At 36.1% G+C, this 14,461-nt stretch overlaps 2 protein-coding genes across 2 annotated transcripts; both read left to right on the plus strand.

The window, feature by feature from the left end:
- Positions 1-1,818: 1,818 nt before the first annotated feature.
- Positions 1,819-7,034, plus strand: LOC148730408 (uncharacterized). Its single transcript, XM_088761790.1, has 8 exons — positions 1,819-1,844; positions 2,007-2,059; positions 2,274-2,375; positions 2,911-3,161; positions 3,328-3,442; positions 4,023-4,145; positions 4,783-4,908; positions 5,228-7,034. Exons 1-8 carry the CDS (start codon positions 1,819-1,821, stop codon positions 5,686-5,688), a joined length of 1,257 nt encoding a protein of 418 aa, XP_088617916.1. The 3' UTR covers positions 5,689-7,034.
- Positions 7,035-10,020: 2,986 nt separating this feature from the next.
- Positions 10,021-14,234, plus strand: LOC148730409 (uncharacterized). The gene is made up of 4 exons (XM_088761586.1): positions 10,021-10,117; positions 10,650-10,900; positions 11,058-11,172; positions 11,863-14,234. The coding sequence occupies exons 1-4, from the start codon at positions 10,021-10,023 to the stop codon at positions 12,024-12,026; spliced, it is 627 nt and encodes a 208-aa protein (XP_088617712.1). The 3' UTR covers positions 12,027-14,234.
- Positions 14,235-14,461: the final 227 nt, after the last annotated feature.

Below are 14,461 nucleotides of genomic sequence, written 5' to 3' on the forward strand. Positions count from 1 at the left end.
ATGACATGTATAAAAAAAATAACAGAACTATTTGGAAGCACGTTTCAAATAATTTTTACAGCATGAATTTCTAGTGACCATATTTAAATGGCTTGTCGTCCAGTTAACTCTCGCCAAACCCATCGCCTTCTGCTCATTACAAAGCAATGGTTTTCAACTCAGCATTATTTCAAATATCGCTATTTTAGTTTTTTTTAATCTAGTTTTAGCACAAACTTATCCTGGAATCTATAAGAATGGAACATGGCGAAGGATTTTCATTCGCTCTCGTACAGTATGTCATCATTTGTTTCTTACGTGAAGTATTTATGCCCGAATCAGACTGAACGTAGTTTTATACAAATGACATAATTATTATCCGTGACTCGTGAAAAGCTATCTTTATGCGTAGAAATTTTAGAGGAAGAATCAGCACCACACCTTTCTGAAAATGGTTGTAAAGTTCCTCTTATTTGACACCTTTTTGGCTAGTGCGTACATCAGTTACAGCTGATGACGACTAGCTTTGCGTTTAGGCTTACTTTCCACCATGGTTTCACCGAGTCGCGTTAGCGAAATATCGTTTATCGATTAGAAAAGGATGATTGATTAAGTTTTGTCTATTGGATACAGCGTTACTTCCTCTAAAGATATCGAAAACTGAAGGCAGAGAGTCGAGTTAATCTTCAGCTGCCTTGACTGAACTTTCAGAGTTCGGTTTTTAGTCAAATTGAAATGAGTACAAAGAATGAATCAATAGGCTTAAATTAGAAGTCCTCTCACACTGTACGCGAGTCCTTTTTAATATTGCAAGAAAGTGAGAGAGAGAATAAAAAAAAGGCAGTCTTAAGAGTCAGTTCTTAGAACAAACAACATATATCAACCAAAAAATATAGAAAGTATCATCAAGCAGATTTGCTTTAATTAATAAATAATTACTTTGTATAATTGACGTTAGTTTTACTTCATAATGTAGGGAACAATTCTCGCGTTTCCTTCATATCTATGAAACCCAAAGTCATGCTAAACCAACATCGAATCCTGTGCAAAATATTCGATAAAGAAAGGCAAGAGTAATTATGTTAAAAGTCTTCTTGCATCACATAAATATGATGTCATGCTCTATCTACAAACTCCATATTTTGCACAATTTCGCTCCCTTCAAAATCAACATCAAATAATTGTGCAAGACTTAAACGTCTGAATTATGATCAACTCAAAGAATGAAATATTTCTTATTCAATCAAATTCTTTCTCTTCTCTTCACTTGCTTATGGAAGCTTGTTGAAGTGATGTTTGTATTAAACAAGAGATAATACTTTTCTAATAACTTCATGTTTGCTTAATAATGATAGCTGTTGAACGTTGAAAAAAAAAAAAAAGAATGAATGAAATGATACATCCCTTCGAAGGTGTACCTTTCACAAGAGAATAAAATATATTTCCTCTGAGAAGGTGAGAAAGGATTTTTTTATAATTTTCTTCTTTTTATTATTCTTATAAGTCGTGAGGGAAATTCGAACTCGCAGCGGAAGACCAAAGTACTCTACGTTGGCAAAGTTTCACAGCCTTGCTCTAAATTGACACTCACCTGCCGTATTCACTCTTTCGCAATTATAATAATAATAATAAAACGCTAAGTTCTGTTCCCTAAGTTTACCATCAAGCAGCGACTCAAACTGTCAAGCAACAATATACAAGCCACAGGAAAGGAATTTAGGTACATTTGTTGTCAGGGAGATTTTTTTTCTCTCTTCGTACGTGGGTCCTCCTTTGTTTTTTAAGTACTCGCTCGCTGTTTAACCATAGCTGATGTGCGTCAACAGATGAGTTATGGTAATGGTGGGAGAGTACAGTCCAATTCGGTTAGCAAATAGACGAGTGATAACAAAATCGAACAACCGCACAACAAAGAACACCCCGAATATTTTAAAGTGAATTACCTCTTGAAAGGTAAGGATAGTTCTGTTAACGGTTTTATGGAGGGTGAATTTAAATTGAGATGTTCAGTTCGTATTGTGCATTAGGCAAGAAAACGATCAAACAAGCGAAAGTGGAAAAATACATCCATTTATTCCCGGTTAGTGACGCACAAATGTCATTCAAGATAACTAAAATAAAATTAGGCCAGGCTGCTGAAGATTGAAAAATGGGACGACGAAGGTAGCCAGATATATTTTTCATAAGATAAGTTTTTTTTTTAACGAAACAGTACACCACTGCGTGTGAAGAAATTCGTCTTACTTCCTAAGATTCAGTAAAATTTCCTTAATATTTTTCATTGTTTTAAACAGGAAAAATGCTGCAGGAAATGGAATGTTTCATACTCTTCGCTCTCTTTACCAGTCCGGATTGTGTTTCTCTAAATAACCAGTGTGGAGCAAATAGCATGGGAGGTACGGCTACTAAGAATTTACGTTGTTAAGGGTATGTCAAAGTCAGCCCTCCATCCGGTTATGCCGTGTGCGATGAGAAATCACCTCCCAGAGTTTATCTACCACAGAAACGGAATGTTAAAAACAGAAGAAGAAAGGAATAATTGTTGGTTGCCTTGGGTACCACAACCGATTCAGGATCGTAATATTTCGACGGCATTTACCTATTTAGCATCTTTTAGTATGACTTTCCCCTAGACTAAATTATTTATCTTCTACACTGTAATTGTTTGATATCAGCCCCCACCTATAGTGAGTGATAGAGCATTAGCTTCGACTATTTCTCGTAAAGGAAAAAAGGTTCGAAGAAATAAACTTTTGTGAAAAGGTAATTCACTGACTAGAAAAGGCTTTCACGTTGAACGCGAATTGACTGAATGACTCAGTTGCCTATAAATATGGAAAAGCTTGCCATCTGTTCTGCCTGTGAAGAACGAAGGACATAGCCTGCAGATTATATTTTTCATTGGCTTCTTTATTCTTCTTCCTCCCTCAGATGATTGTCGAGTGATTGAATTCAAAGAAGGAACAAAAAACAAGATCTTAAAAAATTACGTTATTAGGACAGACCAAGTGCGAGACAAGGATATCTGTGAGTTGAGATGCTATCTTGAACCACACTGCGTGTCTTACAACTACGGTCCGCGGGGAGGTGGGACATTCACATGCGAGCTTAATAGCATGACTCACTTACAAGTCTCCGATTCCTTCGAAGACAAAAACGGATTTTTATACACAGAGATTTTTGTAAGTACCTGACATCATTCAGTTCTAAATTTAAGATTTTAAATTTAAAATTAATAAGAAAACTCTGATAAAGTGTTATTTATCTATTCCATCAATCATTTATTAATTGATTATTTTTTTATTGATTTGTTCTATACATTGGTCCATTTTATTCTTACCTTTTCAGAATCCTTGTGAGAGCAATCCGTGTGCTAATCACGCCACATGTCAAGCGGGATTTGGTGACCATGGGTACCGCTGCCTATGTCCTGCTGGATATCAAGGAGTTCAGTGCGAGACAGGTGATAAAGAAAATTTCTCACGATAAAATGATGAGCTCAGATAACAGGTAAAATTATTTTGACTTAAAAGATGGGTAGAAGGAGAGAGAACAGGCAGGCAAAGGAGCGAACATGAAAGAAGATAAATTTATAAGGCCACTTTTATAGATTTGGACGAAATATCTCATAAAGGAGGGTTCTTAACCTATGATTGTTTTATTCTTAAATTTTGTGTAAATGTTGATGAATGCACATCGGAAAAATACAATTGTTCCGTAGAGCACAGATGTGTCAATAATTTGGGAGTAAGTGCTCATGTAAACCTGGATTTAACGGCGATAGAGAAACTTGCCAAGGTGAGAATTTTAAACAATGAAAGAGACAGTAGCGACGAAAGAAAAACAGGCACACACATGTAGACCAGCAACAATGGTTTTGACAGTTGGTCTTACATATCGAAAAAAAGGGTCGGTACATGTATTATCTGCTGGTCAGCTGCCAGAGATTGTTAAAAAACGTCGATGAAAAAACTCTGTTATTGATAAGGAGTTAAATGCTTTTCATCAAACATGCACGTAAAGCTCGTTTTGCTCTCTTCCAGATATCGACGAGTGCAATGGTGATAACTTGCCTTGTGACGTAAATACCCACTGTGCAAACAGTTATGGCTCTTTCACATGTACGTGCAAACAGGGATACACTGGAAATGGGCTCATTTGTACAGGTTTGATTGATGAAGAGCTGGCTTCGCTTTCCTTAGATTATTCCTTTTCCCAATTATCCGAGTATGGGGCCACTAACGATAGCTTCCCTGCGAACTCGACTTTTTGCCATACATTTTAATTCATTTCAAGAAATGTCTATGTCTTCATGATTATTATTTCTTCTGAATTGGCATGGATTTGATTCTTCTCCTGGCCACGTGATGATTCAAAACTTTGTCCTGTCAGGTGAGTTTTTCCAAGCTTTCCTCATGGTAAGGGCAATGCAGTTCCATTTCGTTACCCTGATGTAATACCCCAATTATCAAAACTGGTGCGTCACCGCAATGGCTGTTCCACTGAGAACCTATTGACTCCCAGACTCAGGCAGATGATCCTAAGCCTGCGTTTGAAAGGGGCCTGAAGTTTCGAAAGGATGATATACGTTTCGACCGGATAAACATTGAAAAAAAAAAATCATGATAAAGAAGCGATGGTAAAAAACTTGAGTGAAAAAATGTGGGTGATAAATGAGCTTAATCAATCTTAGATGTTGACGAATGCACATTGGAGAAACATGATTGTTCCTATCTTCTTCGTAGCTTGCCTAAAGAGTGCCTTGAGTCTTACCTTTTTTCTTTTCGTCTACATTCTTTTAAGATATCGATGAGTGTAAAGATGGCAGCCATGAGTGTCACTTCGCTGCCGATTGTGCAAACATCGCTGGATCATTTGACTGCAGTTGTAAGTCTGGACACCTTGGAGACGGACGGCACTTTTGCTCAGGTACATCCTATCTCTAACTAAATACTAGAACTTATTTAGGTAACGTACGTATCCTCAGGTCATAGTTTACCTTCCCTCGCCTTTCCTTCCTTAGTCATGCCTTACCTTTCTCGTTATAGTGAAAGAGGCGTTCATCTGGTCACGAGAAATGCAATTATGACACCTTTCACGCGCACTGATATTTGTCAAAAAGTCCCTTCCGGAGAAAATGGAATATTCTGTTTTAATTGTTATAGAAAAGTTTTTCAATTTTAAGAGGACTTTTTTTGGATCTTACCACCAAACACAATTTTTATAACCGATCAATTTTGCTTACCAGACAACTGGAAAAAGATTAACATCAGTCCTGTCTGTTTTGGGATAAAAAATGAGGACTACGGATCCTTTGAAATCCGGGAAGCTGGTAAAATCTTCACATTTAAACTTGTACACACAAATGGCTCCGTGACATGCATTTACGGAAACTTTAATCGAACAAAGTGGGGATGCTTATTCCAATTTTACGGTAACGATAATTTAATGACGGTGATAACTTACAGCAACAAAACTGTTCTTCTACTTCCTGAGTTCGTGAAAAGCAACAAAGAGTATCTTTACCAACTTAACGGTGCTCATGTCAACTCTCCTACGCTTGTGTTCAACCTGCTCCCCACCCCACTGGTCGTATCGGTCGGACAGCAGTTCCAAGTATGGTATGGACAAGACTTGGCTGATTTTACCGAGGACAATAATGCTGGCAAGACATGCACGGACGTTCATGCTTTGTACCCTTTAAATTGATTTTATTCTGAGATTAAATCTAGATTTATCAAACACCGAAGAACGAGATGGACATTATAAATGTTCCTCATATATCACCGGGGTGTAAGAAAGACACTAAGTAAATTAGACGTGAGATAACTAAACTTGAAAGGGTCTTTTATGGTTTGTCGAAAAGTATTTGAAATCTCCAAGTTATTAATTATACCATAATATTTCTGGTGTCTACGGATTTCCTATCACTGCTCAGGAACAAAGCAATCGAAGGTGATGGATGATTTAAATGGAATTCTAGAAGTATAAAATGTTTAATATATCAGTATAAATCCTAAGTAGACCAAGGAGCCAGACGTTTTTGTTTGTCGTAATGCCTTCCTCCATAGGCTAAGTTACGTTGTTCACCGAACCAGAAAGTACAATTTAACATTTTTCTAGCCTGTTCGGTAAATTCTAATGGTCTAATAACGTTCAGTTCAGTAGAACAGCATGCATTTAATTGCCGATAAGGAGATTTAAAGATTTCTATGTAGTTATATTACCAATATGCATAACTTGAGTTAACCTTTGTAAATAATTATATAATAATTCGATATGTAATAGAAATTACCAGAGTCAATATTGGGTAGATACTCCATTTTTTTTGCTGACATTATCCTTCAATGAATAGATAATAATGTTGATCTATTTGATGAATTTTAATGACCTAACATCAAAATACACTTGTTGGCTCGAATCATCTGTGTAGAGAGTGTGCTGTAATTGAACGTAGTTTTACTAGAATTAAGAAACCTTCCGTTCCCCATGTAAAAAACCCCAACAAAACAAAGAGCCGACCACACGTTTCAATTCTTGTTTTTTCTTCAGTGCTTGATAGCCTTATTGGAGCTTAGAGATTAGACATTAATTAATCTCACGATTGAAAGATTATCTAGGTGTTACAGCAGGATTAGATATCTTGTTTTCACATGACCGCCATTTTGGGAATTCTAGCAGGACTGGAAAAAGACGTACTTTTACCGGTCTCTTATGAACTCACAATTATGATGCCATTGGTTGCGATTTGAATTGATTATCTTTGCTGAATAAATTCGTTTGAGCAATACACGTGCCGATTAAATTCAAATTTGCCTCATATGCACTGTATTTATGATCCTGACTTATGCTTTTCAACATTCTAAAATCTCTAGTCATGTGTTATAGTACCTACTTTTAAATTGAATTTTAATTTATGCGGAATACTTGTAAATTAGCTGGTGTGTCATGCCATTATGTAATGTTACAACTAAAGAGTTAGGCGTATGACACAATAAACTTGTTTTGTATTGTTATATGACATGTATAAAAAAAAATAACAGAACTATTTGGAAGCACGTTTCAAATAATTTTTACAGCATGAATTTCTAGTGACCATATATAAATGGCTTATCATCCAGTTAACTCTCGCCAAACCCATCGCCTTCTGCTCATTACAAAGCAATGGTTTTCAACTCAGCATTATTTCAAATATCTTTATTTTAGTTTTTTTTTAATCTAGTTTTAGCACAAACTTATCCTGGAATCTATAAGAAGGGAACACGGCGAAGGATTTTCATTCGCTCTCGTACAGTATGTCATCATTTGTTTCTTACGTGAAGTATTTATGCCCGAATCAGACTGAACGTAGTTTTATACAAATGATATAATTATTATCCGTGACCTGTGAAAAGCTATCTTTATGCGTAGAAATTTTAAAGGAAGAATCAGCGCCACACCTTTCTGAAAATGGTTGTAACGTTCCTCTTATTTGACACCTTTTTGGCTAGTGCGTACCTCAGTTACAGCTGATGACGACTAGCTTTGCGTTTAGGCTTACTTTCCACCATGGTTTCACCGAGTCGCGTTAGCGAAATATCGTTTATCGATTAGAAAAGGATGATTGATTAAGTTTTGTCTATTGGATACAGCGTTACTTCCTCTAAAGATATCGAAAACTGAAGGCAGAGAGTCGAGTTAATCTTCAGCTGCCTTGACTGAACTTTCAGAGTTCGGTTTTTAGTCAAATTGAAATGAGTACAAAGAATGAATCAATAGGCTTAAATTAGAAGTCCTCTCACACTGTACGCGAGTCCTTTTTAATATTGCAAGAAAGTGAGAGAGAGAATAAAAAAAAGGCAGTCTTAAGAGTCAGTTCTTAGAACAAACAACATATATCAACCAAAAAATATAGAAAGTATCATCAAGCAGATTTGCTTTAATTAATAAATAATTACTTTGTGTAATTGACGTTAGTTTTACTTCATAATGTAGGGAACAATTCTCGCGTTTCCTTCATATCTATGAAATCCAAAATCATGCTAAACCAACATCGAATCCTGTGCAAAATATTCGATAAAGAAAGGCAAGAGTAATTATGTTAAAAGGCTTCTTGCATCACACAAATATGATGTCATGTTCTATCTACAAACTCCATATTTTGCACAATTTCGCTCCCTTCAAAATCAACAGCAAATAATTGTGCAAGACTTAAACGTGTGAATTATGATCAACCCAAAGAATGAAATATTTCTTATTCAATCAAATTCTTTGTCTTCTCTTCACTTGCTTATGGAAGCTTGTTGAAGTGATGTTTGTATTAAACAAGAGATAATACTACTTTTCTAATAACTTCATGTTTGCTTAATAATGATAGCTGTTGAACGTTGAAAATAAAAAGAATGAATGAAATGATACATCCCTTCGAAGGTGTACCTTTCACAAGAGAATAAAATATATTTCCTCTGAGAAGGTGAGAAAGGTTTTTTTTTTAATTTTCTTCTTTTTATTATTCTTATAAGTCGTGAGGGAAATTCGAACTCGCAGCGGAAGACCAAAGTACTCTACGTTGGCAAAGTTTCACAGCCTTGTTCTAAATTGATACTCACCTGCCGTATTCACTCTTTCGCAATTATAATAATAATAATAAAACGCTAAGTTCTGTTCCCTAAGTTTACCATCAAGCAGCGACTCAAACTGTCAAGCAACAATATACAAGCCACAGGAAAGGAATTTAGGTACATTTGTTGCTGGGAGATTTCTTTCTGTCTTTGGGTCCTCCTTTGTTTTTTAATTACTCGCTCGTTATTTAACCATAGTTGTTGTGCGTCATGCAACCGATGAATTATGGTAATGACTGAGTAGAGTCCAATTCGATCTGCAAATATACGTGTGATAACAAAATCGGACATCCGCACAACAGAGAACACCCCCTAAATATTTTAAAGTGAGTTGCCTCTTGAAAGGTATGAATATTTCTGTTAACGGTTTTATGGAGGGTGAATCTAAATTGAGATGTTCAGTTCATTCCTTTTCAAGATAAAAGTTAGTGATAATAATTTTGGACGACGTTTCGTCCTCGCCGATGTCACTTTCAAGCTGATGAAAAGGAAATTTTTTACATATATGTACTAAAAATTCAAGACGTGGGAATAATAAAGGCGATAAAATATGAAAATATGTAAACGCTAGGCGTAAAATAGGAGTGATAAAGTTACAAAGGAGACAATACGAATAAATTAATATGAGAGTTGACGAAAGTAAAACTATAAATTATACGAAGATACCGTAAATTATTATAAAAATAGCTTTGCGTGGATTGAGTCTGACTGTTTGTTCAAGCTTGAGTTAATTTCTTTTATAAAAAGCATCTCGTAAATTAGGTAGTCCAGTTTACTTTTGCATTTCTTCAGGATTTTGAAACTGTGATGCAAGTCACTTGGGGTATGCCCATGCCGCTCTTTAATGTGGCTCCCGATTGAAGAGTGAGACGCTTTGTGTTCTTCAGCACGTTGGCAGAGGTGCCGGCATGTGCAGCATGTGTAGCTCTCATATTAATTTATTCACATTGTCTCCTTTGTAATTTTATCACTTCCATTTTACGCCTATCGTTTACATATTTCCATATTTTATCACCTTTATCATTCCCACGTCTTGAATTTTAGTACATATATGTAAAAATGTTCCTTTTCATCAGCTTGAAAATGACCTCAGCGAGGCCGAAACGTCGTTCAAAATTATCGCTAATTTTTATCTTGAAAAGCTTTTCTAAAAAACTACTTATCAGTTCATTTCTTTTGGCAAGAAAACTATCAAACAAGCGAAAGTGGAAAATACATCCATTTCTTCCCGGCTAGTGACACATAAATGTCACTAAGACAACTAAAGTAATTAGGCGAAGCTGCTGAAGATTAAAAATGGGACGACGAAGGTAGCCAGATATATTTTTCACAATTATTTTTTTGATGGAACAGTACACCACTGCGTGTTGAAAAATTCACCTTACTTTCCTAAGAATCAGTAAAATTGCCTTAATATTTTTCAATGTTTTACACAGAAAAAATGCTGCAGGAAATGGAATGTTTCATACTCTTCGCTCTCTTTACTTGTCTGGATTGTGTTTCTGCGAATAACCAGTGTGGAGCAAATAGCATGGGAGGTATGGCTCTTAAGAATTTGCGTTTTCAGGTTATGTCGAAGTCAGCCCTCTTATTCGGTTACATCCTATGCGATGAGAAATCATCTCCCAGAGTTTATCTACCACAGAAACGGAAATATGAAAAAAAGAAGAAGAAAATAATAATAGTTGGTTGCCTTGCATACCACATCCGATTCAGGATCATAATACTTCGACGACATTTACCTCTATAGCATTTTTTAGTATGATTATCCCCTAGACCAAATTATTTATCTTCTACACTATAGTTGTTTGATATCAGCCCTCAGCCATCGTGACTGAAAGGGTATTAAGTTCGACTATTTCTCGTCAAGGAAAAAAAGGTGCGAAGAAATAAACTTTGTGAGAAGGTAAATGACTGACTAGAAAAGGTTTTCGTGTTGAAGGCAATTTGACCGAATAACTCAGTTAAATACAATATGGAAAGGCTTGACACCTGTTCTGCCTTTGAAGAATGAAGGACACAGCAGATTGCTTTTCTCATTGGCTTCTTTATTCCTTCTTCCTCCCTCAGATGATTGTCGAGTGATTCAATTCAAAGAAGGAACAAAAAACAAGATCTTAAAAAATCACGTTATTAGGACAGACCAAGTGCAAGATAAGAATATCTGCGAGTTGAGATGCTATCTTGAGCCAAACTGCGTGTCTTACAACTACGGTCCACAGGGAGGTGGAACATTCACATGCGAGGTGAATAACGCGACCCACTTACAAGACTTCGATTCCTTCGAAGACAAAAGCGAATTTTTGTACACAGAGATTTTTGTAAGTACCTGGCATCATTCACTTTTACAAGTGGGATAAATTTAAGAATAAAAAAACTCTGATAAAGTGTTATTCATTTATTCCATCATTCATTTATTAATTCGTATTTTTTTTTATTCATTTTGTACATTGGTCCATTTTATTCTTATCTTTTCAGAACTATTGTGAGAGCAACCCGTGTGCTAATCACGCCACATGTCAAGCGGGATTTGGTGACCATGGATACCGCTGTCTATGTCCTACTGGATATCAAGGAGTTCAGTGCGAGACAGGTGAGAAAGAAAATTTCTTACGATAAAATGATGAGCTCGGATAACAGGCAAAATACTTCTGACTTAAAAGATGGGTAGAAGGGGAGATGAGCAGGCAGGCAAAGGAGCGAGCATGAAAGAAGAAAATTCATAAGGCCACTTTTATAGAATAATTTGGATATATCAACAAAGTTGAAATGGTAAATTGGCCACCGTAACGATTACAAAAGCTGACGTTTCGAGCCACCACTTTTATAGCGTTGGACGAAATATCCCATCAAGGAGGGTTCTTAACCTTCGATTGTTTTCTTCTTAAACTGTGTATAAATGTTGATAAATGCATATCGGGAAACCACGATTGTTTCGTAGAGCACAGATGTATCAATAATTTGGGTTCATATCAGTTCTCATGTAAACTTGGATTTAACGGCGATGGAGAAACTTGCCAAGGTGAGAATTTTATAGAGGCAAGACCGATACAACGTAGATAAGTAAATTGTAAGACTGAGCACTATATTTCGGCTGGCCAAACCAGCCTTCTTCAGGTGCAGTGGGGTTTGGCCAGCCGAAATATAGTGCTCCGTCTTAAAATTTACTTATCTACGTTATATCGGTCTTGCCTCTATATTTATATTTCATATCTGTTTTAAGACCCTTTTTTGGACCTTACCACCTGACACAATCTTTAAAACCTACCAATTTTCTTACTAGGCAACTGGAAAAAGATTAACATCGATCCTTTCTGTTTTGGGACAAAGAATAACGACTACGGATCCTTTGAAATCCGGGAAGCTGGTAAAATCTACACATTTAAACTTGTACACATAAATGGCTCCGTGAAATGCAAACGCGAAAAATCTAAAGGAACAAATTGAGGATGCTCATCGCAATCTTACGGTAACGAAAACCTAATGACGGTGATAACTTACAGCAACAAAACCGTTCTTCCTTTTCCTGAGTTCGTGAAACGCAGCAAACAGTATTTTTACCAACTCAGCGGTGCTGATGTCAATTCTCCCACGCTTGTGTTCAACCTGCTCCCCACCCCACTGGTCGTATCGGTCGGACAGCAGTTCCAAGTATGGTATGGACAAGACTTGGCTGATTTTACCGAGGACAATAATGCTGGCAAGACATGCACGGACGTTCATGCTTTGTACTCTTCAAATTGATTTTATTCTGAGATTAAATCTAGATTTATCAAACTCCGAGAAACGAGATGGACATTATAAATGTTCCTCATATATCACCGGGGTGTAAGAAAGACACTAAGTAAATTAAACGTGAGATAACTAAACTTGAAACTGCATCGCTTAAGGGTCTTTTATGGTTTGTCGAAAAGTATTTGAAATCTCAAAGTTATTAATTATACCATAATATTTCTGGTGTCTACGGATTTCCTATTTTAGTTAGATAACTAGCTTTGGCAGAGACCTGAGGGCGATCGACCTCGTAGTACAACCCTTTAACATTGACTCACAAAAATATCTCGTATCTTGCTGATCCATTTATAAAGCATGATTAGATTGAAGAGTGAAGTACTATATACAGATCATTAAATTGTAGTGATTTTATTTCTTAAATGCTGTGGTAAACATTCAATATAGTATATCTCTCACTATTTTTGCAGGAAATGGTCAATTCAAACAAAGATACGCGCATATACCAAAATGTTGAATATAATAGTCTTTTAAGTTCTCCTGAGCATGCTTGAAATGGTGTCAAAAAGTGACTGTTGAGAATATATCGAAAGGTTTTCAAAACTTGCTCACCATCGGCTCAGACAATAACATCACACATCATCTCACTGGGAAGTCTTAGTAGGGGACGAACAGACTGTCAGTAGGCGTCTGAAATATTTTATTTACTTCAGCTAAGTGAGTGACCTGAAAGATTACTTATAAGCTAAATAATATGCATGAAATCATTAAAATGCCAGATCACTTTCACTGAATCAACCAATAAAATCACGAGAAACGATGACTCCAACACAATGGAAATATACCAGTCAATGCTCAGGACCAAAGCAATCGAGGATTATGGATGATTTAAACGGAATTCTAGTAGTATAAAATGTTTAATATATCAGGCAATTATTAATCCTAAGGAGCCAGACGTTTTTGTTTGTCGTAATGCCGTCCTCCATAGGCTAAGTTACGTTGTTCACCGAACCAGAAAGTACAATTTAACATTTTTCTAGCCTGTTCGGTAAATTCTAGTGGTCTAATAACGTTCAGTTCAGTAGAACAGCATGCATTTAATTACGAATAAGGAGATTTAAAGATTTCCATGTAGCCTTATTAGCAATATGCATAACGTGAGTTAACCTTTGTAAATAATCATATAATAATTCGATATGTAATAGAAATTACCAGAGTCAATATTGGGTACATACTCCATTTTTTTTTTTCGAGAAGACTAACATTATCCTTCAATGACCAGAGAATAATGTCGATCTATTCGATTAATTTGAATGACCTAACATCAAAATACAGTTGTTGGCTTGAATCATCTGTGTAGAGTGTGTGCTGTAACTGAACGTAGTTTTACTAGAATTAAGAAACTTTCTTCCCCATGTAAAAAACCCCAACAAAACGAAGAGCCGACCGCACGTTTCAATTCTTGTATTTTCTTCAGTGCTTGACCGCCTTCTTAGATCTTATTAATCAATCAATCAATCAATTTATTTAACGTGGTCAGAACGCTTAGCTAAAAGCTAGTTTACAGGTACGCCACGAAATAAAAGGAGAAAAGGAAATTATAAAGCCTTGTAAAGGTATATAAATTTAAATAAATTAAGAATTAAGAACTAGCTAATATTAAAATATAATAATTTAATAATGTAGTCATCGAGTTGACTATATGAAATTTAAAATGTAATCTTTAAAAACAGGAAATATAATTAAAGATAGATCCTCACCGCGCTAGAGTCCCGTGAGATCTAATGTTTTTAAGTAACTTTTAAAAGTAGTAAATGTTTGTATCTTTCGAGACTCGTCCGGTAAAGCGTTCCATAGTTTCGATGCAGCATATCTCCATGATCTTAACCTGAAGGTTGTTGATTTTACTTTTGGGAGGTCCAGTATTGTGGTGCCCCTAAGATCGTAAGTGGAGCACCTAACTGTTATAAGATCACGTAAGCTTTTTGGTCCTGCATCACTGGTTAATATCTTAAAGACAGTGGACAAAATTTTCGCTAATCGCTGTTCACGAAGACTTGAGAGACCGATACGCTTACAAAGTTCCTCATAAGGCGAGGACTTATCTCTAAAAACAAAACGGAGCGCACGTTTGTTCACCAACTCTAACT

Source organism: Stylophora pistillata, chromosome 5 (assembly GCF_964205215.1).
Source record: "Stylophora pistillata chromosome 5, jaStyPist1.2, whole genome shotgun sequence".
Taxonomy (NCBI): Eukaryota; Metazoa; Cnidaria; class Anthozoa; order Scleractinia; family Pocilloporidae; genus Stylophora; species Stylophora pistillata.